At 50.9% G+C, this 22,087-nt stretch overlaps 1 protein-coding gene across 1 annotated transcript in view; it reads left to right on the forward strand.

Moving 5' to 3' along the window:
* The window catches only part of VDR (vitamin D receptor), a 55,471-nt gene extending 48,270 nt beyond the window's left edge, over window positions 1–7,201 (forward strand). Inside the window, exons 8-10 of the mRNA XM_045830079.1 lie at window positions 2,003–2,154; window positions 2,350–2,466; window positions 3,824–7,201. Coding sequence (XP_045686035.1) covers window positions 2,003–2,154; window positions 2,350–2,466; window positions 3,824–4,083 — 529 coding nt within the window. The 3' untranslated portion in view covers window positions 4,084–7,201. The remainder of the gene's footprint in view (window positions 1–2,002; window positions 2,155–2,349; window positions 2,467–3,823) is intronic.
* The last annotated feature ends 14,886 nt before the right edge of the window (window positions 7,202–22,087 follow it).

Genomic DNA, 22,087 nt, shown 5'->3' on the forward strand with positions numbered 1-22,087 from the left:
TCCAGATCACAACAGACAGTGGTCCCCCTGCCGTCTCTCTGGCTAAACTCTCGCGGGATGTGTGACCCCTTCAGGCATTCATTTTCAGTGGGCCATTGAACAGAGGGCTATGTGCTGAGATAATCACCACAAAGGGACGTATAATATCAAAAAATTAGAAGTGACCAAAATGTCCCAAATTAGGTGGATAGGAGACTGATTAAACAACTTATAGTGTTGATATAATGTAACATTATGCAACCCTCTATGAACTGGGCTACAGAAACTTTAGTGATATAAGAAGTGGGACACAGAACTACTATGAACTGGAGTAAAAAAGATATTTGCATAGAAAAAAAGATAAGGAAATGTACCAAAATGTTCATTGTGGTTATGAGTAGTTTTTATTTGCTTTTATTTATTTTTTCTGTATTTTCCAAAGATGTAACGATGACTATGCTTACCTTGTATAATGAACTAAAACCCAAGTGGGGGTGGTGTGAGTTTTTATTTTTTTAAATGTGGACTGAGCATCCAGAGAACAGTGACAAGGAAGGCGGGGTGTCCAGGCGCCGTGTCGTCGGGGTTGTCCGTCCTGGGGAAGATGCAAGGGGTGCACGACAGCTTTTTTAAACGGACAAAGGGAACCCATGGCTAGTGGAGAGGTCTGACTCTGTGTTCCTTGAGAAGACAGAAGTAGAAGTGCGAGCAGCGGGTGAGCGTGTCGTCATGGGAGTTATAGATCAATAGAATAAGAGGCTGTTAACGAAGAATAAACAGCTTCATGGCTGGCACCGGGGGAACCCTGTGGAGGCTGCGTGGGAACCGTGTGTCAAGAATGCTGGGGAAGACACTGAAACACATCACCTCTCACCGCAATAGTGGAACCAGTCATTGGCCGTGTGACTCATTGGCATATTTGTTGACCCTCTCTTGTGCTCAGGACTAAGTGATCAGTGTGTGGGCAACATTAATGTAATTAAGAGGTGGTGTTGGCCCTCAAGTAGCTTACAGTTAAGGTCCAAAACAGGCCTACAAAAGAAACAGAGCCAAAGTGGAAAGGGGAAAACAAGAGTAAAAGCAATGCACAGTGAGTTGTAAAGGAATGGCTCTGATTCCACTGAAGGGAATCAGAGGGTGGAGGGCTCCCCAGGAGACCCCGCCAGGTTCAGGGTCTGAAAGATGAGGTGGAGGAGAAGGGCATTCCCAGCCAAAAGCTCTCTCATGCTCAAAGGCATGACGATGTGAGAACAGCACCTGAATGTGGAGTTGTCCGTAGTTGCTAGAATGAAGGGTTGGTGGCATTTGCAATGGGAAGTGGGGCTGGAAAGACAGGTTGGAGCCAATTTATAGCGTGCAAGCTTGATCCTGGGGTGTTTGATAGTCAGTGAGGATTTCTGAGCACAGGAGTGCGTTACTTCCCTGCAGCAGCAGTAAAGATGAATGAGAGACCCTAGAGGTTTGACTCCAGGATTCTAGTAGGAGGCGACTCAAAAAGGTGATGGGGCTCTAAGCAGAGAAGTCCTGGTGGGAGTGGGAATGAGGTCAAGGGTTGCAGAGACATCCTGGAGGCGGAGTTGGCTGAGCTTTACTACTAGGAGGGACCGGAGGACAGGAGGAGAGAGAGGGAGAAAAGCATGGGAGCTGTTGAAGATGACCATGGCCGTGCATTTGTAGACCACCATGTTCATGCCATAACCCTAGGAGCCTCCTCAGGCTCTGTCTTCCTGTCCCTAAAATACTTCTGGCTGCTTAGAACCAGGAGATCCTGGTAAGTCACTGGGTTTTCCTTGTCTTTAGTAACTGAGCTATTTCATTTCTTACCTTGACATATAGTCTTGAGTTGTTCTCCCTCAAGAAACAGCCTTGTTCTTTCCAACCTGGCTTCACGTTCCTCCATGGTGGATCCAGGGCACATACTGATCACCTGGCAGGTGTCGACCTGTCAAAACACTACACTTATTTGCATGACTTGAAGGTCTTGACCGATAACCTGACCCTCACTTCTGCCCTTTCCTGGCAGAGACCTGACCTCTGAAGACCAGATTGTGCTGCTGAAGTCAAGTGCCATTGAGGTCATCATGTTGCGGTCCAACCAGTCCTTCACCACGGACGACATGTCCTGGACCTGTGGTGGTGAGGACTACAAATACCGCATCAGTGATGTGGCAAAAGGTGTGTCTGGGCTCTACCTATACCCTCTCTGTCTCCCAGACTCTGATCCTACCAATCCTAGGGTCAGGGGCCCTGATTAGGCAACAGCAAGGAAAAAAGGGCAAGGGTCAGGCCCAGTCGGGGTTGGATGTGGGGTGGGGTGCGATGGGTGGCTCTTCGGTTCTGCCCACAGCATCTGGCCATTCTGTCTCCTAGCCGGACACAGCCTGGAGCTGATCGAGCCACTCGTCAAGTTCCAGGTGGGGCTAAAGAAGCTGAACTTGCATGAGGAAGAGCATGTCCTGCTCATGGCCATCTGCATTGTCTCTCCAGGTATGCTGAGGCCTAGCGGTGAGGAACCCAGGGGCCTGGGGCATGAGGGGTATGAGCAATGAAGCCCTGCTGAGGATCAGGGAGGGATCTTGAGGGATAAGTGAGCAAGGGGACAGAAAGACCAGGAAACACCCTCTTTGCTGGGTTTGCAAAGCCCATGTGGTGTCTGTGTACTGAGGCCATTGGTGATTCATAGGTAGGATTCTTAGGAACCAGATAGATGGGGTTTCTCAGGCCACAGGCAGACCTGGATATTTCCAATATTCAGGCTGTGCTTTTATGTGAACTGGACTGAACTTCCTTGACACCTGAGGTCCCCTTGACACTTGAGGACACTTGAGGAGGGCAGGTTAAAATAGACCCTGGGGCCTGGTGGATGGTTCTGCCTAGACAGTTTACATGACTAATTTTGGAGGCAGGGTGCTGTGATCTATGAGCTCTTCTACTTGTTTGGGGTGATGAGAGGGAGACAGGCTGAGGAAGAGGTTATTGTGGTCCTGAGGATGCTATGTCAGTGATGAGGCCCAAAGTAAGGCAGCCCTGACTTAGCCCGGACTGTACTCAGGAAAAAGTGAGTGGGCTCTACCCAGTGATGCTGTCCTAGGCTTGGGAACCAAGGAATGCACATGGACTCACCTTCCCTTTTCAGCCAGCATTCACTCATTTATTCATACATATACCCAGCAATAATTTATTGAGCACCTACTAGGTATGAGACACTGTGCTGGGCATAGCAATTCAGCAGCACACAGGACTTCTCCCCTATGAAGTGTAAGAAGAGACATTAAACAAATACTATTTAACAACTAATTTATAATATGATAGGAGCTTTAAAAAAATAAAGAAGTATGTGATACTATAGCTGGGTATAATAGAAAGAGGGAACCTGATATAGTCTGGGGCATGGAGGTAGGAAGTCATCAGGAATGGCCTTCTTGAAGGTCTTTTAAGCTGTTATCTGAATGATCAGTAAGAATTAGGCAAAGACAAAGAGCTGAGTTCCAGGCACAGGGAACGTGAATGTGAATCTGGAGGCCAGAGGGCATGTTGCATCAGAATACTAATGGAAAGATGGACTCTAGAGATAGAGGGAGAGAGATAAGGTGGGGACAGGGTCAGATGGGTCTATAGAAGGACTTGAGGCTTGCCCCTAAATGCAATGGATGGTAGTTGAGGGTAGCTGAGGTAGTTAGGAAGGACTGTGATGTCACAGGTCAGCATCCATGCAGGGGTGACTTAGGAGGATGCTGAAGTTGGGAGTCTGCCTCTGTGGATGGAGGGGTAGTGGGGACATGGAACAGTAAGGATCCAGCTCAGAGCTCCTGTGTTTCCTCTTCCTGCTTCCGTGTGCCCACAGACCGTCCTGGAGTGCAGGATGCTCCGCTGGTTGAGGCCATCCAGGACCGCCTGTCCAATACACTGCAAACCTATATCCGCTGCCGCCACCCGCCCCCAGGCAGCCACATGCTCTATGCCAAGATGATCCAGAAGCTGGCTGACCTGCGAAGCCTCAACGAGGAGTACTCCAAGCAGTACCGCTACCTCTCCTTGCAGCCTGAGTGCAGCATGAAGCTCACACCCCTCGTGCTGGAGGTGTTTGGCAATGAGATCTCCTGATTACAGCAGCCTGTGGTGGTGCCTGGGTGGGGCTGCTCCTCTGGGAACCTGTGCCTGGGCCTAGGGCTGGCTGCTGCCCAGCAGCCCTTCCTACCCACTCCGGAGTATAGCCCCTCCCCTCCCACCTCTTCTCCCTGTCCTGTCTGTCCTCTTTCCTGCCCAACCTAACACCAGGCCCCTGCTACCTATAGGCCGCAGGCTGACCCCAGCCCCTCAAGACCTCAGTTGTGAGGAGTTGCTGTTTATTTGACAGAGACTGAAATGAGGGCAGAGGGCAAAGGCCAAAGGTGGGGCCTTACCTGGGTATGCCAGAAGTAGTTGCTGGCTGGTGCCCAGGGATTAGGTAGGCAGGAAAAACACACCCATTCCTCAGGGAGAGATACCTATACCTCCGCCAGTTCAGGTCCATATGTCCAGACCCTGGTGGGGATCTCCCTCCCCTTGTTCCACTCATGATCAAGAACTGGCCACCACCCCCACTTTACCCCCAGCTCATCCTGCCTCCACTCTGTGTGTTCTGTTCCAGGGCAGCGTGCCTTGATGGGTCCTTCCCCCTCTGCCTTCCTCTCCCTGGCGCATCTAGGAAACTCACTGCCCAGGATGACCAAAACCAGGGTGACTAAGCTCACAAGTCACCCCTTACACACCTTCTGCTGGCCAAAGTGCACTTGCCTAACCCCTCAGAGCCCACCTTCATCCCATCACCATGGTAACATTCTCCTTTAAAGCAACTATGGTGAGGGGTTTTTCCCCCCATAGCCCAGAACCCACCTGCTCAGACACCCAAGGAGGGAAGAAAGCAGGGCCCAGGTGGTAGGGGACAGGCAACCCCAGCCTCATAGAAGAATGGTGGATGGTGGCCCCAGCTGTCCCTGTCACCAACCCCATGGCTTCGCAGCCTGGATCTAAGAGTGAGTTGAGGCAGGAGCATTTCTTCCAGCCGTCCACATGGCAGGACTGAGTTGCCCCCAGGTTGCAGAAAAGCAATGGGTACCACCCTCATCCTCCCCTGACAGTGCCTTACCTCCCACCCCAGGAAGAGAACCTGCCGCAGGCTCCAGAGCCCTCCCACTCTGGCCACAGATGCTTTTGGGGCCCTGCTCTAGGATGGCCAAGGGTGACCCAGAGACTGGCCCAGTCTCCCAACGACCTCATAGTCCGGAGAAGCAGTGCCCACTCTGCTTACCAGTGGGGCCATGTCTTTTCCACCTGGTGGGATGGGATGGAGGTGATGAACTTCCAGACCCCAACAGCCTAAGTCACACCCTCCCTGCCCACCTAGGTGTAGTTCTCAGATAGCTGTTCCCTGGAAACCCAGGAGCTGGTGCTCCAAGACCTCAGGGTGTGGACCTCAGGGAGAGTGGGTTCGCCTCGGTGGCTAGTCAGAGCGCATTTAGAGGTGGTGTCACGTGGGGCTGGTCCCCTTATTCTCTCTCCACCACCCAAAGTCAGATGGAGCCCTGGGGGCAGTCTAGGAGTTAGGGTATATAACTTCAAACTCCATGTTCTTCATAGCCAGACCACCCTAGGAGGTGGAAACTCTAGGTCTGTTTACTCCGGGGTGGAGTTTCTCGGGGAGTGAGTTGTAGGTATGTGGGACCCACGCTGAGAGGGTTCTTCCAGGAGCCCCAGAGGGTCCTTCAGATCGTTACTTGAGTTTTGGGAACATGGCCATATTTGATGTCTCGTCACAGAGGGGTTCGTGTCAGTAGGATGCCCCTCCACCTGCCTCCTCTGTCCCCTGGGAACCCCAGGAACCATCCATGCCCCCAGGTGGGAGAACGACCGACAGCCACGCTCCTGAAGACGGAGTACCACCCTTGTGGCCGAACCCTATGCTCATTAGATATGAGTTGTTTTTAGAATCAGACTCCATTTTGTACTGCATTCTAATATAGCGGGTAGTATGCACCACTGATTAAGAGATATTTATGGGGGGGAGAACTTATATTGTGAAAATTCTGTACATTAATTATTATTGCTGTTGTCATTATTTTATAAATTAGGGGCAGACCCTTGTTTGATTTGAGCTGTAAAATACATTGGTCCAGCTTGCTATTCAGTGGGAGAAAGGTCTGAAAATCACTCAAGTCATCCAACCCCATTTTTAAAGAGCATGGACACTCCGGGGAGGCGCTACTCACCCAACCCATGTAACTAGCCAGAAGCTGCACCAGGCCTGGACCCAGGCTTTGGACCTGTGGTCCCGGCTCCTTTCACTGCACCGCGCTTGCGCTCAGACCCCACTTTCCACTCCCGAGCCCAGTCTTCGGGCAAAGTGCTGGATTTTAGACAGAGCACGTCTAGATCCCAACCTTCTGCCTTCTTTCCCTGGGTTGCCACCTCACTGACCTGTTAGGAGGGTGGGGGACACCTCAGCCTGTGTCTCAATGTGAATCAGAGTTCCCCCACCCCTCAATGTGGCCCTGGCCAGATGGGTGGGGTCTCTGTCTCAGCCCGTATAATGTTGTTGCCTTATCAATAAAGTGCATCTGTCTTCGTAATGTCTCCACCTTCCCAGCTCTTCTAGGCAACTGGTGACTGACCCCGCCTCCTCCAGGGATCCCGAGCAGACACAGGGAGAATGCCAGTTCTGCTGCAGCTCCGGGCCCCACCAAAGCCCCGCCCATTCCCAGAGGGAGGTTTAGGAGCTGGGAGGGGCAAAAGAGAGGGACAGCGAGGTTTCATGGGGCTGAATTGGTAGGAAATGTGATTGTCACTTATTTTGCTTTGGAATGAGAGAAGGTGAAGGTGGATGTTTATAAATCTAAAACTTTTAAAGAATATTACTAGAAATCCTGGAAAGTGTGTACACCAAAATGCCAAATAAGCAAGATCCCAGGAGACAGCGCCTTCTGCTGCCTAACTGGAAACGAGTGGGAGAATCGGAGCGAGGCCAGGGGAGAGGATGGGAATGTATGAGACTCGGTGAAAGCTGGGAATGAAGAGGCAGAAAAGCAGACTTGAAAGAGTGCCTCCTGAGTTATTTCCAAAGAATAAAAAATGTGTGCTAGAAATAAACCAATGAAGAAAGCTTTGCTTATGGTGATAAAAAAAATGGATCATATTTACATAGCACTTACTTTGTGGCAAGTACTGCTGTAAATAAATGCTTTATGCAAACCAACTTGCTTTATCCTTATAAGGACCCCAGGGGAGATGGACTGCCATCATCCTCATTTGTCAGAGGGGACAACTTGCCCAAAGCCACACTGGTGGAGAGATGGGATTTGAACCCTTGGCAGCTGGCTCCACAAGCCTTTAATGAACTGCTGCACTGTGCTGCTTCCTCCTGAGTGGAGTGACCTGACAAGTCACAGTCTTGCCAGTGGTCTACTCTAGAGCATGTAAGGGAGACTCCCATCCCTAAAGGAGGCCCTGAGGTGGGAGAACCAGAGGGGCTGGATCGATCGGTGTTCAACTCCAAGGAAGCATCCACTCATATGTACTGGCTGCCATCAGGAAGGGAAACCAAGCAATCTTGACAAAATGTGTCTTGTCTTTGAAATGGCTGCTGTGCCAGTGACGGAGGATTGCAAATGATTTCTGTGCATAAGCAGGATTCCTGAGGGACCCAGCGGACCCATTTCACCTAGCTCTGTTTCCCAAGGACGTGGGGTTTATGATAAAGGGCAGAATCACTAAACACAGCACAAAAATAACCCACCAAAAACACACAGTAATCTGCAAGTGGCAAAGTCATGCCTAGCCCGTGGGTGTATTTAGGGTAAATTGGCCTGGGGAACTGGGGATGTGACTTACTTTAATTTTTCCGAAGTATCTGCAAAGATTTCAAACCATGGGTTTTTAACCGAGTGTGTCACTGCGGGTGCGGTGGGAGCAGAAGAACTGAGGGTAGGGCTTGTGGCCCATTTTGTCATGAAAAAATAGACAGACTTAGAAACAGCTGCTTAAATGCACATGTCTCCGGCAGGATAAGTGTGAAGGTGAAATTCTTAGAAGCTGTTAGGAGAACCTTATTTGGCGTTTTATAGATGATCTGGAAGAACACAAAATCTCCAGGCCTGTGGGTTACAATAAACTTTTCCAGATAACCTGAGAGGAATGCCCCTGCAAAAACCTTATGGTTGGGATGACGTGATTTTAAGTTTTCACATTCCAAGCTCTGGTTTTACACGTGTGCTATTCAATAAAGTAGCCAGGTGTGATTTTTCAATGAATTAAAATGAAATAAAAGCAAACATTTAGCTCTTCAGACATACTAGCCCCTATTCCACTACTCAGTGGCCCCAGGGCTGCCGGAATCAACAGTGCAGGCACGGAACATTTCTGTCATTGTAGAAAAGTTCTGTTGGACAGCACTGGTCTGCTCAACACGATCTCGCCCGGTACTCATAGTGGATCATACGCTTCTGTTGGTCTGCTGGGCAGATAGTCACCAAACTGTCCAACATCACATAGGAGGAACATAGCAAATATCCTCCTTTTACATCAAGTGATGCTGCTACTGGATGCTGTGAACAGGTGCCTTAAAAGAGACGAAGAGGGAAAACATCTCACAAGGCTGTGGGGCAGAAACAGGTCAGTGGTGTGCCTGGAAACACCGATTCTGGGGCCGAGCAAACAGGCCTGCCTGGAGTGGCCAGAGCCCTCAAGACTGTGTCTCTAGCTTCTGCTGGAGCTCCTTGGAGGCTGTCTGTGCAGCGTGGAGCCTTCCAAAGGGGATGAGTGACATCTCGCGCTCTCAGTGCGTCCAAGGGGATGCCCACCCACACCCTATCAGACATTAGCACTCATGTGGGCAAGAAGCCTGTGAGGTTCCTGGAGGTGTCTGTGCTCCAAGTGACCAAGAAGCATAGTGGGGTGTGCAGCAGTGGCTGCTGGGGGGATTTGGAAGGTGGGGGACCCTGCGGCAGGCAGCTGCTCTGAATTTCTCTTCAGCCATGTCACACATGATACATGAGATAATGTTGCAAGTCGGGCTCCAGGTTCCGAGGAAGCTGACTCTGAAAAGCAGGTTGAAGTGCAGGAAGGTTACTGGGGAGAAGGTCACCAGCTTCGGTGGCAAGGAAGGAAGTAGCATCGGGTAGAAAGGGAGCAGTTGGGCTGCAGTGCCTTCTCCACAGAGGTCTCCACCAACCCTCACTGGGAATTCTGAAACTGGGTTGGCCCTTGCCAAGTTTTTTTTTTTGTCTTTTTTAAAATCACATTTTATTGATTATACTATTACAGTTGTCCTGATTTTTCCCTCTTTGCTCCCCTCCATCCAGCACCCCCCACTCCCTCAGGCAATCTTCCCATCATGTCCATGTGTTCATGTCCATGGGTCGTTCGTATAAATTCTTTGGATACTTGATTTCCTACGGTGTACTTTACATTCCCATGGCTATTCTGTGACTACCCATTTGTACTTCTTAATCCCCTCACCCCTTCACCCATTCTCCCTGTCCCTACTCCTATCTGTCAACCATCTCATAACTCACTTCTTTTCTCTTGTTTCTTTTAAGAATCTCTCTTTATCTTTAACCTTTGGCCTTTTAATTATGATGTGTATTGGAGTGGGCTTCTTTGTATCCATCATAATTAGGACTCTCTGTGATTCTTGGGCTTGCATGTCTATTTCCTTCACCAAATTAGAGAAGTTTTTTTCACAATTTTTTTTCAAATAGATTTCCAATTTCTTGCTCTTTCTCTTCTCCTTCTGGCTCCCCTATGATGTGAATGTCAGATTTCTTGAAGTTGTCCCAAAGGCTGCTTATACTATCTTCATTTATTTGGGTTCTTTTTACTTGTTGTTGTTCTTCATGGTTGTTTTTTGCTTCCTTATTGATTTGATTCTTGGCTTCATCCACTCTACTGTTATTTTCCTATAAATTGTCCTTTGTTTCAATTAGTGTATCCTTCAGTTCTGACTGGGTCTTTTTTATGCTGCTGAGGTCCTCACTAAGTTCCTTGAACATCCTTATAAATAGTGTTTTGAATTCTACATCTGATAGATTGCTTATCTTTATTTCATTTAGCTCTTTTTCTGGAGTTTTGATCTGTTCTTTCATTTGGGTCATGTTTCTTTGTCTCTTCATTTTGGCAGCCTCCCTGTGTTTGTTTCTATGTATTAGGTAGAGCTGCTTTAACTCTATCTTAGTAGTGTGGCCTAATGTAGTAGATGTACTGCAGGGTCCAGTAGCAAAGCCTCTCCTATCACCCGAGCTGGGTGCTCAAGGTGCACCCCCCACGTGGGCTGAGTACACCTTCCTCTTGTAGTTGAGCCTTGGTTGCTGTTGGCAGGTCAATGGGAGGGATTTACCCAGGCCAGTCAGCTACAAGGACTGGCTGTCACTACTGACCACCAACTTCTGTCATCTGTGGAGGATCAGCTGTGCAGGGGCAGGGTGCTGGTGCTCCAACATGGTCTGTAGCTGTTCACCAGGTGTGCTAGCTCTGGCGTTTCCTGGGTGGTGCAAGCCAAGGTCAGCCCCAACCTGTGTTTTGCCCAGGGCCACCCTGACTGAGCTGTAAAGCAGTCTGAGATGGCTGCTGCTTGTGCTGGGCTTGAGATTCCCAGGTGGAGCCAAGCTGTGAATCTAATCTGGCTGCCACTAGGGCTCACTGAAGACAGCTGTTGCTTGTTTGATAGGATTTAGGAGCCAAGACCAACCATTTTTTATGGAAAAGCAGCTTGGGTGGGCCAGTAAGTTGGGTGGGGCAGAGCCTCTGGGGATCTCCAAGGCAAACAGTGTTAGCCAGGTTGATGGAGTCTCAGACATGGCATCAGCTTGCTAGCTCTGTGGGGGGAGGGTTCAGCAAAGGGACAATGGCCTCTGCTTACCCTGATGCCAGATCCTTCAGTGTCTCCCTGTATATCACTGGTTCCTTTTAAGCTACTGTGTCAGTGTTGGAGCTCAGAGGGAGTGAGTCTGAGTAGGTGAGTCTGTGGATTCTTTATGAGGAACTGCTTGGGGCTCCAGAAATTTCTTCCACCAACTCAATTCCCACTGATATTTGCAGCAAGAAGTTGTGGGGACTTACCTTCCTGGCACTAGAAACCTAGGCTGGGGAGCCTGATGTGGATCTTGGACTCCTTGCTCCCGAGATATCCCTCCCGAATTTTTATCCAGCCCATTCCGTGTCTGCACCCCTATTATCAGTCTGGATAGATGTGGTTTCTTTGATTCCATAGTTGTCAGACTTCCATGCAGCTCAATTTCTGACGTTCCTAAGTGATGGTTGTTCTGTATTTTAGTTGTAATTTTGATGTGGTTGTGGGAAGAGGCGAGCCATGTCTGCCTGCGCCGTCATCTTGACCGGAAGCCCCTGCCCAGTTTTTATATTCCTTCATCAGCTAGCCATGGGATGTTGGCTGTCCCAATGAAGAATGTGACCTTCATGTGACCTTGAGCTAGGTGGCTCTTTTCAGCCCAGGGCAAGTAGGACTGAAGATTATTTCTTCACATTTTTTCCAACTGGGTGGGCCCTTTCCAAATGGGCTGCTCTGCCTTGGGGTAGGATTCCAAGCCCCTCCCTGGGACAAACATCAGAAGTCTGGGGTATTTTTAGCTTCTCCCCAGTTCTGGACTGTTCTTTTCCTAAATCATCTTGAGTTCCACCACTAGGTGGTGCTACTGTCTTATAGGGACAGGTTTGAACTGGAGGCTTGTCCTCTCTCATCCCCACTTCTGCCCTTTCTCTGCTTCTGTGGAGTCCCTGACACTGTAGCCACTTGGTGGTGTTCACCTCTCCTCACACCGGCAACTGAGCAGAATGCATAAGGGACCTGCCCTCTGGCTTTCCAGGTCACCTCTGGAGTCATAGCCAGGGAAGCATCTGATATGTACGTTAGCCAAGTGCCCTCTCAGTCTGAGCTCTGGTGCCTGGGCCTCTGAGCACCTTTCATGCTGGCCCTAGGTTCCCTCTGAGGTCCAGCCTGGTTGTGTAGTCCTTCCAGTGTTTCCAAGCACAGACACAGCACTGAACTCAGTGCTGGGTATGCAGGGATGACTAAGACAGTCACTGCCCCCTGAGAAAGGCACAATCTGGTGGCAGAAGACAGACCGTCACCAAGCAGAACAAGCAGAAGCCACAAAGCATAACATTTAACAGCATAAACTGCTGGGTGTCTGTCCTGGCCCTGCCACTTGTTACTTGTATGACCTTGGACAAATTACTTAATGTTTTTGAGCCTCAGAATCTTCATCTCCACAACAGCAACAGTAAGAGTTCTTAACCCCAGGTTTGTTGTGTGATGTAACCTGTGTAAAGCATTCATCACACTACCTGGAGGCAGCCATCAATCACAGACGCTGGCCAACATCATTATTACATTGTAGAGTAATATTGTAGAGTAGAGACGCATTTTCATCGGGAGTTGACACTGCCCTCCTCCTCTCAAAGCTGATCCTTGCAGGGCCCTCTGGACTGGCCCCAGCTGATCTCTTAGGTCTCTGGAGCTATGAGCTCCTGCTCCATGAATATCTGCCCCAGCAGGTAGACCAGCGGGTAGACCAGCGGGTAGACTGCACCATTGTGCCTTCTGGCCACCAGGGGGCAGGTATGAAATTTTATAAGCCAAAGGAGCCCCAACTGAACCAGCCCCGCTTGGAGAGAAAAGTATGGGAAAGGGATAGGAAAGTAGACACATAAAACTGAAACATGTGGACCTCTAGTTAATACTGTCCACAACTTCTTTCAATTACAGTCTTTCTTTGCCAGCTTCGCTCCCTCAGTGACCACTGCCACCCGACTTCCCTGCACATGGAACCAACCTATAATTAAAACGTCTGTGTTCTCAGGTGGGAAGTGGGAATGAAAGTGAGCTGCAAAGGTCCGGTTTGCTCCATATATTTGTGGTGTCATCATTTTCATGCTTACTGGACCCTCACTCCTTTGGCAAGCTTCAAAGCCCACTGTGGTTGGGTCTGTTTGCTCCTCCAGGGTCACGTGTCACTGTCCAGGCATTGAAACTGAAGCTACTGACACCTCCAACCCTTTGCAGGTCTCCCACCGAGCCCCTCCATGGGCCGGGGTTCTCAAGCAAAAAATAAGGACCCCAAAGAGTTTTTGTCTCTGTGGGTTATTATATTCATCCATATTTACCATGTTAGAAGTTTAAATTAAGAAATTTGAAAAATATTTTAATAATAATAATGAACCTACTACAATGATATTATAAGTTAATGTAATTTTTATTAAAACAACCTTTTTCCCAAAGCAGAACAAATTTAGTGACAAGAGAGGATGGTTTTACAGTCTTGTGAATCTCTTTAATGTCTGGCTTACTAGAAGGCAGCTAGATTCTCATATCTGGTTCTGCATTTCATCTGCTAGGATATCACACATCATGGGACCTCTGGATAATGCCTCTGCACACAAGTGAGGGAATGAGGGTAAAAAGGAAAGTGGAAATAGTTCAGCCATGCAGAACCCTAAGTGGCGTTCAGGGACCCAGACTACACTTTGAGTCCCCTACAGTACATTTTACGTGTCGTTTTCTTGGCCTGACATGCCCTCTGCTGGCTCTGTCTCCTCTAGTTTTCTCAGCTGGGCAACCCCCACTACTCCTTCCATTTCCTGAGGCTTCAAGCCTCCCCTAAACTCTGCCCTGAACTTCACTGTGCCATACCCCTGCTTGCCACATCTGAGTAGGCTCGTGCAGCCACCCTGTTGTAGAATGAAGCGTACACTGTAGTGGGTTTTAAATTTCTGTTCTGCCGTGGGGCTCCCTTCCAGACTGGAACAAAGCAGGGAGGGAGTGCACAAACGTGGCCTAATAAATGGCTGAAGGAGTGAACACAAGGCCACACGCTGCCCACGTCTGGTCGCATCTAAAAGACCTGATCTTCACAAGAGATGTCAAATTTAAAACATTCTGCTTGGGTCTGTACTAGAAAAGGAGATGCAAACAGACTTATGCAAATTTAAACACCTTCCCCTGAACTTTGGAAACTGAGAAGTCGAGTCCCTGTGGCTTCAGCACCCACATGCTAACTACCTCTCCCTGAAGCACCTGCCCCATCTCCCTCCTTCTGCACGTGAACAAATTTTCTTTTTGGACCAAAATGCAGAATTGGCATTTTCCCCTATTCATATCTGTCCAACTTGATTTATCCCACACTGTAGCCTGCTCAAATCTTTGAATCTTCATTTTGTCATCCAATATTCTGACTGTCTCTGCTGGCCTTGCGTCTCCCAAAATTGGGTTCTGTGGACCATGTACAGCATTCACTGATACAGAGCCAGAGACTACGGCCCTCCTGCAGGTCGGTAGCAGCGCGCTTTGGTTCAGCTGTTCATGACCTCACTGGCAGCCAGGGAAGGGGGTGTGTAAGGAGAGACTGAGTCACAGAAGGGAACAGATGCTCAGACCCAGGCATTGCCGGGAATTCGGGGAACTTGTCAATACTTCTACAATTCCCTCCTTGTTAGGACCCAATAGTCTCATCCCAACTCTGGACAGATCCTCATGGAATTAAACCATATCTGAGACAAGGATCAGGGTCCCAGTGATATCTGATATAGGGGATGCAGGAAGGGGTGGATCAAGTATCAAATTCCAAGCTGGATTGTTCTGCAAATTCTGTCTGAGCTGGACTCTGGGAAGAAAGACAGAATCTCCTAGATGCTGGCTGCTGAGAGGAGAAAGGCAACAGGCAGTGGGCAGAACTCTCCCTAGACATCCCTATCCTGGTAAGGGATGGAGAAATGACATGTAGCCCAGCCTGGCAGCCCTTATTTCGCTCCGTGGAGCCTCCTCACTGCCCTCTTCACTTGCACTCAGAATCCGACAGGCATCTGGAAAGGCCTGTGCCACCCCATCTAATTAAAAGTCCTGTAGCTGCCTGTGAACATCTGCAGCAGCTGGCATGGGGCTAGGGTGAGGGGGCACAGGGGCCCCAACTGCATCTGTGCCTGGTTCCTGTTTTTCCATTTGCCTACCTGATCAAGCAGCCCATCAGAAGAGGCTCAGCCACCAAGGCCAGCCCACCCTGGGCGTGGAGGGCTGCAGGCATCACCTTCGGAGAGCCAGAGAGACCCCTTCCTGGTGTCTCTCTGTTTTCCCCACCACCCCCAGTCCCACCCCCAGTTTCACTGATTTAAATGTCTTCCCCTCTCCCACCCCGGAGCCCCCTGGGCAGTGGCAGGGAGGGGATGATGGAAGAGCCCTGAGTGATAAAGTGGGGATGGGCAGAGGAGATAAAGGGGGTGACAGAGAAGACAGCCCCACTTCCGCTCTGATAGGGACCCCACCCCAAGGAGCTCTCGGCCTTCTGCTGTGTTGACAGGAAGGCCTTGAGGTGGTAGAGGAGTGGATGGGAGGGGAGGGAACACTGTCAGTGGGCAGGATATCAGTGGCCTTGGGAGATGACCGTTCATTGTTTGCTTGCTGGGTTGTTAGTTCATTCTCTGAGCCAATGCTGACCACAGCTCTTCCTACCTCAAGCCAGCGAGGTGCTCGGCTGTGAGGGCCCCAACGCAACAGTAGACAGAGCTCAGGGGCTCCCCCCAGCCCTCCCTCCCCGCCACCCCCAGCCTCAAGAAAGTGGCCACGGTAGTGACTAAGAGCATGGACTTTACAAACGGGCCGTCCCGAATCCTGATCCTGTCTCTCACTAGCCGTGTAAGTTGGGGGAAATGACTTGAGCTCCCTGGGCCTCGGTTTCCTCTTCTATGAATGGGGACATAGAGCCTTTGTGGAGATAACACGAAGGAAGGCTTGCAGTGTGGTGCCTGGCGGGGCACATCTAGGGTAGCAGGCGAGACCAGCGGAAACAGCATTGAGGGGAGCAGGATCTAACTCGCTGTGGGGCTGCTGGCAACCTGTCTTTGTTCTGCCTCTTCCACAGAGCAGAGGTCACAGTGGCACCCAATACGTAAGTGTTGTGAGGGCTAAATGACTTAATACACAGTGTTTAGAATTGTGCCTGACAAGTAGTAAATGTTTGATAAATATTTGCCTTGGTTAGTATTTTCATCACGATCTGAGGATCCTCTCCTCTAACTAGACATCCTTCTCCTTATAAGAAGCACCCTCCCCCCAACACATGCACATTCCTAGTCGGGGCCGGAGGAGGTAGATGCAGGGACCCACAGGTGGGCCCTCTTGTTGAAGGGCCAAGAGGGCACCCAGCGATGCACACAGCCCCGCTCACCACGCCCCTCCCAGTCCCATGTGCAGTAGGACAGCTTCTGTCTTGAGAGGAGCCACTCCAGGCAGCGGGTGCTGGTGGGGGAGAGCTGGTTGAGGGGCTCCTGGCCCTAGGGCCCCCTTTTTTAGGCCAGAGCTCTGCTCTGCCCCATTATCTCCTCCTGCAAAGCCTCCTCCACCCATCCACCCCCAACCGAGATTGTAGGCCTCAACCGTCTCCAACTGCTCTGATTCTCAGGGATAAGGCTGGGCCCCAGTCCCCACCCCACACGGCCCCTGGCCACCCCCACCTCTACCATCACATGGTGTGGAGGGGGAGCTGCCTGCTCCTTTGGGAGCAGGGGAGCTGGAGGAGCCAGTGTCCTGGGAGCTGAGGGGCCAAGGAACAGGGTGGCCAGGACACTGCCCCCAGCCCCTGGGTGGTTTCCAGAGCTTGAGGAGGAAAGCTGGTCTCTGAGGGGGAGGGATCCGGTTTCCCTCCGTCCCCTCTTGATTTGGTGCAGTTCAGTCTTTCTTGTCTCTGTGTCTCTGGCACTCTGCAGTTTCTGCCTCTCTCTCAGACAGCTCTTCCCCACCCCCAGAGCACACCTGGCTCCTCACATCAGATAACCCAACCACAGCAGCTCCCCTCGCCCAACCCCACTTCTAGCAGCCCCCTTAGTCCCCTTCTCGCCCCTCGCTCTCTTCCTCCCCCGCCTCCCCCACTTTACAGCTCCCCAGGCTCACCTAGATTCCCCTGGGGAGGACTGGGGGCCCCCAAAGCCTTACAGCCTCATTGGGGTAATGAGGGTGTGAAAGACAACTCCTCTCACCCCCCAACACATGCACGCGAGCGCGCACACACACACACACACACACACACACACGTGCACACACGGTGGAAATTTTATACCCCTGTGCCCTGTGGGAAACAGAGTGAGGGGGAGGGACCTAGGGACCAGCAGCCCTGAGGTATGAGGAAAATCCAGCCTGAGGAAGTGAGGGGGTGGGGGGGTTGCAGAAAGAGGCTGCCTCTGGGGCTGGGGGTTCCACAGCTTCCTACTTCTAGGCAAAGAGAAGCTTCTTCCCGTTTCCAGGGCTTCCTGCTTGCATAAGGTCAGCTTAAGTCCTAGGGCTAGAGGCCTTCCTCTGGCCAGGGTCTGGCCTGGGGAAGCAGATGGATGTGATCTGGGCCATTCACAGCCCCAGCCCCTGCCTCCCACTCCCCACAAAAGGCCACAGAGGGAGGAGCCAGGATGGGGGTGCAAGAGGGGCTGGGGGATGCTGGGTTTAGGAAGCAGGGCTGAGGGTGAAAGCTGGGCATGGGGAGTGGTGGGCCGCAGGAGGGAGTGGGCCAGGGACTGGCGGGTGCCTAGGAGCTAGGGCTGGAGGTTTTAATACCTCCTGACAACAAATGAATCATAGGCAAATTATGTGGAAATGATGGCGTAAATAAAGACGTGTTATTTCAAGGCCCTGGTTTGTCATTGTAGGAAGAGAACTGAGGGGGGGAGGAGCAGGATGCTTCCCAGGCCGGATGGTGCCAGTAGGTGGGGGCCCAGGTAGAGTTCCTGTGGGGGGTGGTGGAGGTGATGGCCCACTTACATCTCATGTCACCTTCAGTCCGGGTGATGTGAAATGGCAGGTGGCCGACCACAGCCCGCCAACCCCTCCCCAGAGCAGAGCAGCCCTCAGTCCCCTACGCTCCTTGGTGATCCCCCCAGCCCTCCCCTAACCTCACTGGGGCCACTGCTACCCACACACGCTGTCCCCTCCCCCCAGTACCTGCTCTTGACTTCCCTGGTTCTGTCCTCTGGGGGCTGCCCTTCCAGGACCAGGACAAGGTCTTGCTGGCAGCAGGGGCACAGAAGCCAGTTGAACTTCCAGAGCTTCCAGTGGACAGAGTAACTCTTGAACCCAGACAGAAAACCTGGGCTTTTTCCATCAGAACAGGGCTGAGTTAATCCCCACAATGACAGTGCCTGGCTCATGGACAGAGCCCAGTACCTACCTATACCTGCTAAATGAATAAACTCGCCACCTCCATGAGGATATTAGGGCCCTCCTTGTTGCCAAGTCTAGGCTTCTGGTCAACCCTCTTCCCCACTCTCCACAGCCCTTTACAATGTTGACAATTATTAAATAACCAGAGGAATGTGTATACTCATACACCTTACATAACCATTACCTATTGCATGAACTTCTTCTTAATCTTTTTCTCTATGATTATGGGGTTTTTTTAATACAGTTGCTATCACGGGGCGTGCACAAGTCTATATTCTCCTGTGATACTATTTTGCATTCATATGCATCTGTTTAACGGCTTCATCATTTTCTATTAAGTGGAAATACAGTTTACTTCACAATTTTCCACCTGTAGGTGTTCAAATTGTTTCTAATTTTCCACATTACAAATAGTGTGGTGGTGAACACCATTATGCACTTATTCCACTCCCTGCTCCCTGAATTTTGGCTATAGAAATCTAGCTTGGGTACATTGGGTGGAGTGATTGAGCCAAAGGGTAAAAACATTTTATAGCTCTTACTATACGTTGCCAAACTGATTTCAAAAGAGGTTACACCACCGAAAACAACATGCGCATTTCACCACATTCTCAGTGATGTCTGAAAGTGGCTTCTACCTTGATCTTATTTTAATTGGCACTTTGAACATTTCCCTACCTTTGCTGACTAGCTGTGTTTCCTCTTTCCCTGAAGAGTCGTTTCTGTGCTTTGAACTTCAGTCTACCACTTTTTTAGTGTTTCTTATCAATTTGTGTGAGCTCTCGCTATAAGAATGATTCTAAAGCATTGTCGATTGCAGTTGAGCCCAAACTCTCCTTCTCTACATGTTCTCCCACTTTGGATTCGGACGCGGTACTTCCTCTTGCTTTGTTTAAATCTCCAACTGGGCCCACCTGGAGTCTGTGTTTTTACAAGTGTCTGTATTTAGCCTTCTTCCAGGTTCCCTTCATTTCCCTCCTCTCCTTTCTTCTCTGCGCCCTGGTGGTCTCATCCACTCCTACCTACAAGTCCAGCCCTCACTGATGATCCTGAATCTTTATTTGTCCTGCTCTTCCCTCCACCACTCAGAGCTCCTGAGAGCCACCGTCTACGCAACACCTCCTCCCCCAGACGGTCCCACCAGCATCTCAACTCCATGTGTCCACAGCTCGACTCTGCATTTCCCTCCCATTAGCATCTCCTCTTGTATTCCCCTCGCTCTGCTGCCCAATACCTGTGGGCTGGGTGGGTGTTTGGAAGGAGAAACAGGACAGAGGAAACGAGATTCTGTCAACCTCTAGCTTAGATGAAGAGTCCTGGGAAGAGGAGGAGGAGACCAGTTGTGTAAGATGCTGCTCTGTGATTCAGTTTCCCTGCTTGCCTGTATAATGGGACTGGTTCCAGGTCTAGAGACAGATGCTTGAAAGGAAAAGTAGGTGGCTGTCCTCCTAGACCTAGAGCAAAGCAGCTCTCAGCATTGACCTCACTGGCCTCCTCTTCCACTTCTTGAACCTCTTCCCCAGCAAGGGCCTAGAAAGGCTGAAGAAGAGGTTGAGCTACAAGCTGTGAAAGCCTGTGCCCGTCACTCCAGGGCGCTGCTGGGCACTTGCCATTTGGCTAGTCAGAGCTGAACCGGGCCACCAGTGTGAGGTCCAAACCACACTTTGAAAACTTAGTATGAAAAAAAGGGTGTAAAATATTAACAGTTCTTTTGTTTTGATTATATGCTGACATGACAACATTTTACATATATTAGGTTAAATAAATAGACTATAAAATGAACTTCACCCATTTACTTTTACTTTTTTTAAAGAAAATTTAAAGTTACATATGTGGCTCACATTCTGTTTCGTTGGACGCTACTGGTCTAGACCCGCCCTGCAGGCGAAGTGCGGGGCTCCAGGATGAGGGGCGAGGACAGTGCACGACAGGTGCAGGCGCAGACCTCACTGGAGATACCACAGGACAGATTCGCGGGGCCCCGGGGGCCCAGTGGCGCAGGCAAGGCAACGTTCCCAGGATAACTCCTGTAACCCTGGACTTCACGAGACCCTCTGAGTTGGGGCTTGGCTCTCCAGAGCTTGTGTCTGTGGATGCCCTGTGACTCCAGACAAACAGTCACCCAGAGCCACCCCAGAGCTTTGGACCCCCTCAGCCCCATAGTTCCTGGGGAGGTTCTCCATCATTCACTGGGGCCAGGCCTTGGGCCCCTCTCCAGAAGCCCAGAGGCATCCTTCCTCCAGGGTAGCACCCTGTCTCCTACCCACTTGGGCTTAGGCTCAGCCCACCTGTGCGCCGGGAGGGGATGAGAGAGGAAGGCAGGCTTGACACATCCCTGGGCCCGTCACAGCCCTGGGCCTGTAGATACATTGGCTGGGTCAGCAGATGTGTTTTATGCTCCATTTCTACTGTCTGTCCTTCCTGTGGTCCCCCTGGTAGGGCAACAAAAAGGGAACAGGAGGGAGCAGGGACAGAGGGCATAGCCCACGGAGCTGCCCTTCTCTACCTCCTTCTCTCTTGCCTGTGGGAGGCATTGGAAGGCACCAGGAGCTGGGGCCACAGTCTGCGTGGGTCTGCTCCCCCTTCTCCTGCCCAGATGACTCCACCTCTCCCAGGTCCTGGCTGGGATCCGAAGGCCCCAGGCAAGTGGGGGAAGAGGAGCCACTCCTACTTTCCCAGCAGCTGCTGCTGCTGCCTCTTCCTGTTTTGCTAAAACCCTGGCTCTGGACCCAAGGGGGTGGGGGAAGTCGCCAGCCACTCCCGCCCCCCAAAGGTCAACCTCATCCCCCTGGTCCTCTTAGCTAGTTATTTATAGCCCCCCAGGCCCTGGCTGAGGAGCTAGATCTCTCCTCCCTCAAATGTCAGCAGCTGTGGCTATTGCCCCAGGGATGCAGCCAGATGTGCAGATCACTCCAGATGTGCTATTGCCAAGGTTGGGGAGAGGAGGCAAGGCTCTGTCTACAGTCAGTTTGGGCATTCCCTGCAGCTGTCTGCCTCCCCTCAACTCTGAGGCAGCTAGGACAATACCAGAGGACCCTGGGAGGGTTGGGGAAGGTTCCAAATAGTGTACCCATTCCGTCAGCCCAGCCAACTCACTCTGCACACCCCGGAGGGGTCAGTTTAGGCTAGAGACCCACTTGGATTTCTTTGCGTGAGTTAGGTCAGTATCATTGAAAATGAACTTGTAGGGGAAAGCTGCAGCTCAGAGGGACAGGAGAGACAGGACACTGTCTTCTGTTACTAATGTCAGCATTGAGCTCCATCCCCAAACAGGGCCCCGTATGCGTCAGGCTCTGTGCTGAGCACTTCATGTCCTGATCTCAGGAGTGGTCACAACAACCCTAATATGGTAGGCACTCCACACTCAGGTTTGCAGATGAGGAAACTGAGCCTCGGGAGGTCAGATTTCATGCTTAAGATGACACAGTGGTTAAGAGACAAACTTCAAATCATTGCTTTTAACCACAATACACCACCGCCTCCCTTTACCATTCCTCTACAGGCTTTTTAATGATTCCTGAAAATCTCACTGTGGAGGAGCGTGGAACCCATGCTCAGGGTCTGCCCGAGGGTAGAGTAGCCTCATCTCTCAGCCTCCCTCGTCCTCCTAGCCCCAGCCACTCAGGTCAAGCTGAAGTGAGATGGAATCACTGTCCCAGCACAGAGTGTGGCAGGTCCGAGTGGGACCAGTGCCACAGCCCAGAAGGACTGGTGACCAGTCTGGTCCCTTCCAACATGGAACTTCTGAGACTTGGCGAGCCCAGCATCTCTGCAACGCAGGTTGTTGGAGCCCCTGGTCTGACAGTTCTCTCACTCCAGGCTCTGTTTTAAATTTTTTATTTTTGGCTGTATCCTGCTTTCCAGGAAATGATGGATTCCTCCATGGCAGGAACTGCGGCTTCATTCGCCTCTGTGCACAAG

This window comes from Phyllostomus hastatus, unplaced genomic scaffold, assembly GCF_019186645.2.
Source record: "Phyllostomus hastatus isolate PE091 unplaced genomic scaffold, TTU_PhHast_1.1 phas_scaffold_93, whole genome shotgun sequence".
NCBI classification, from domain to species: Eukaryota; Metazoa; Chordata; class Mammalia; order Chiroptera; family Phyllostomidae; genus Phyllostomus; species Phyllostomus hastatus.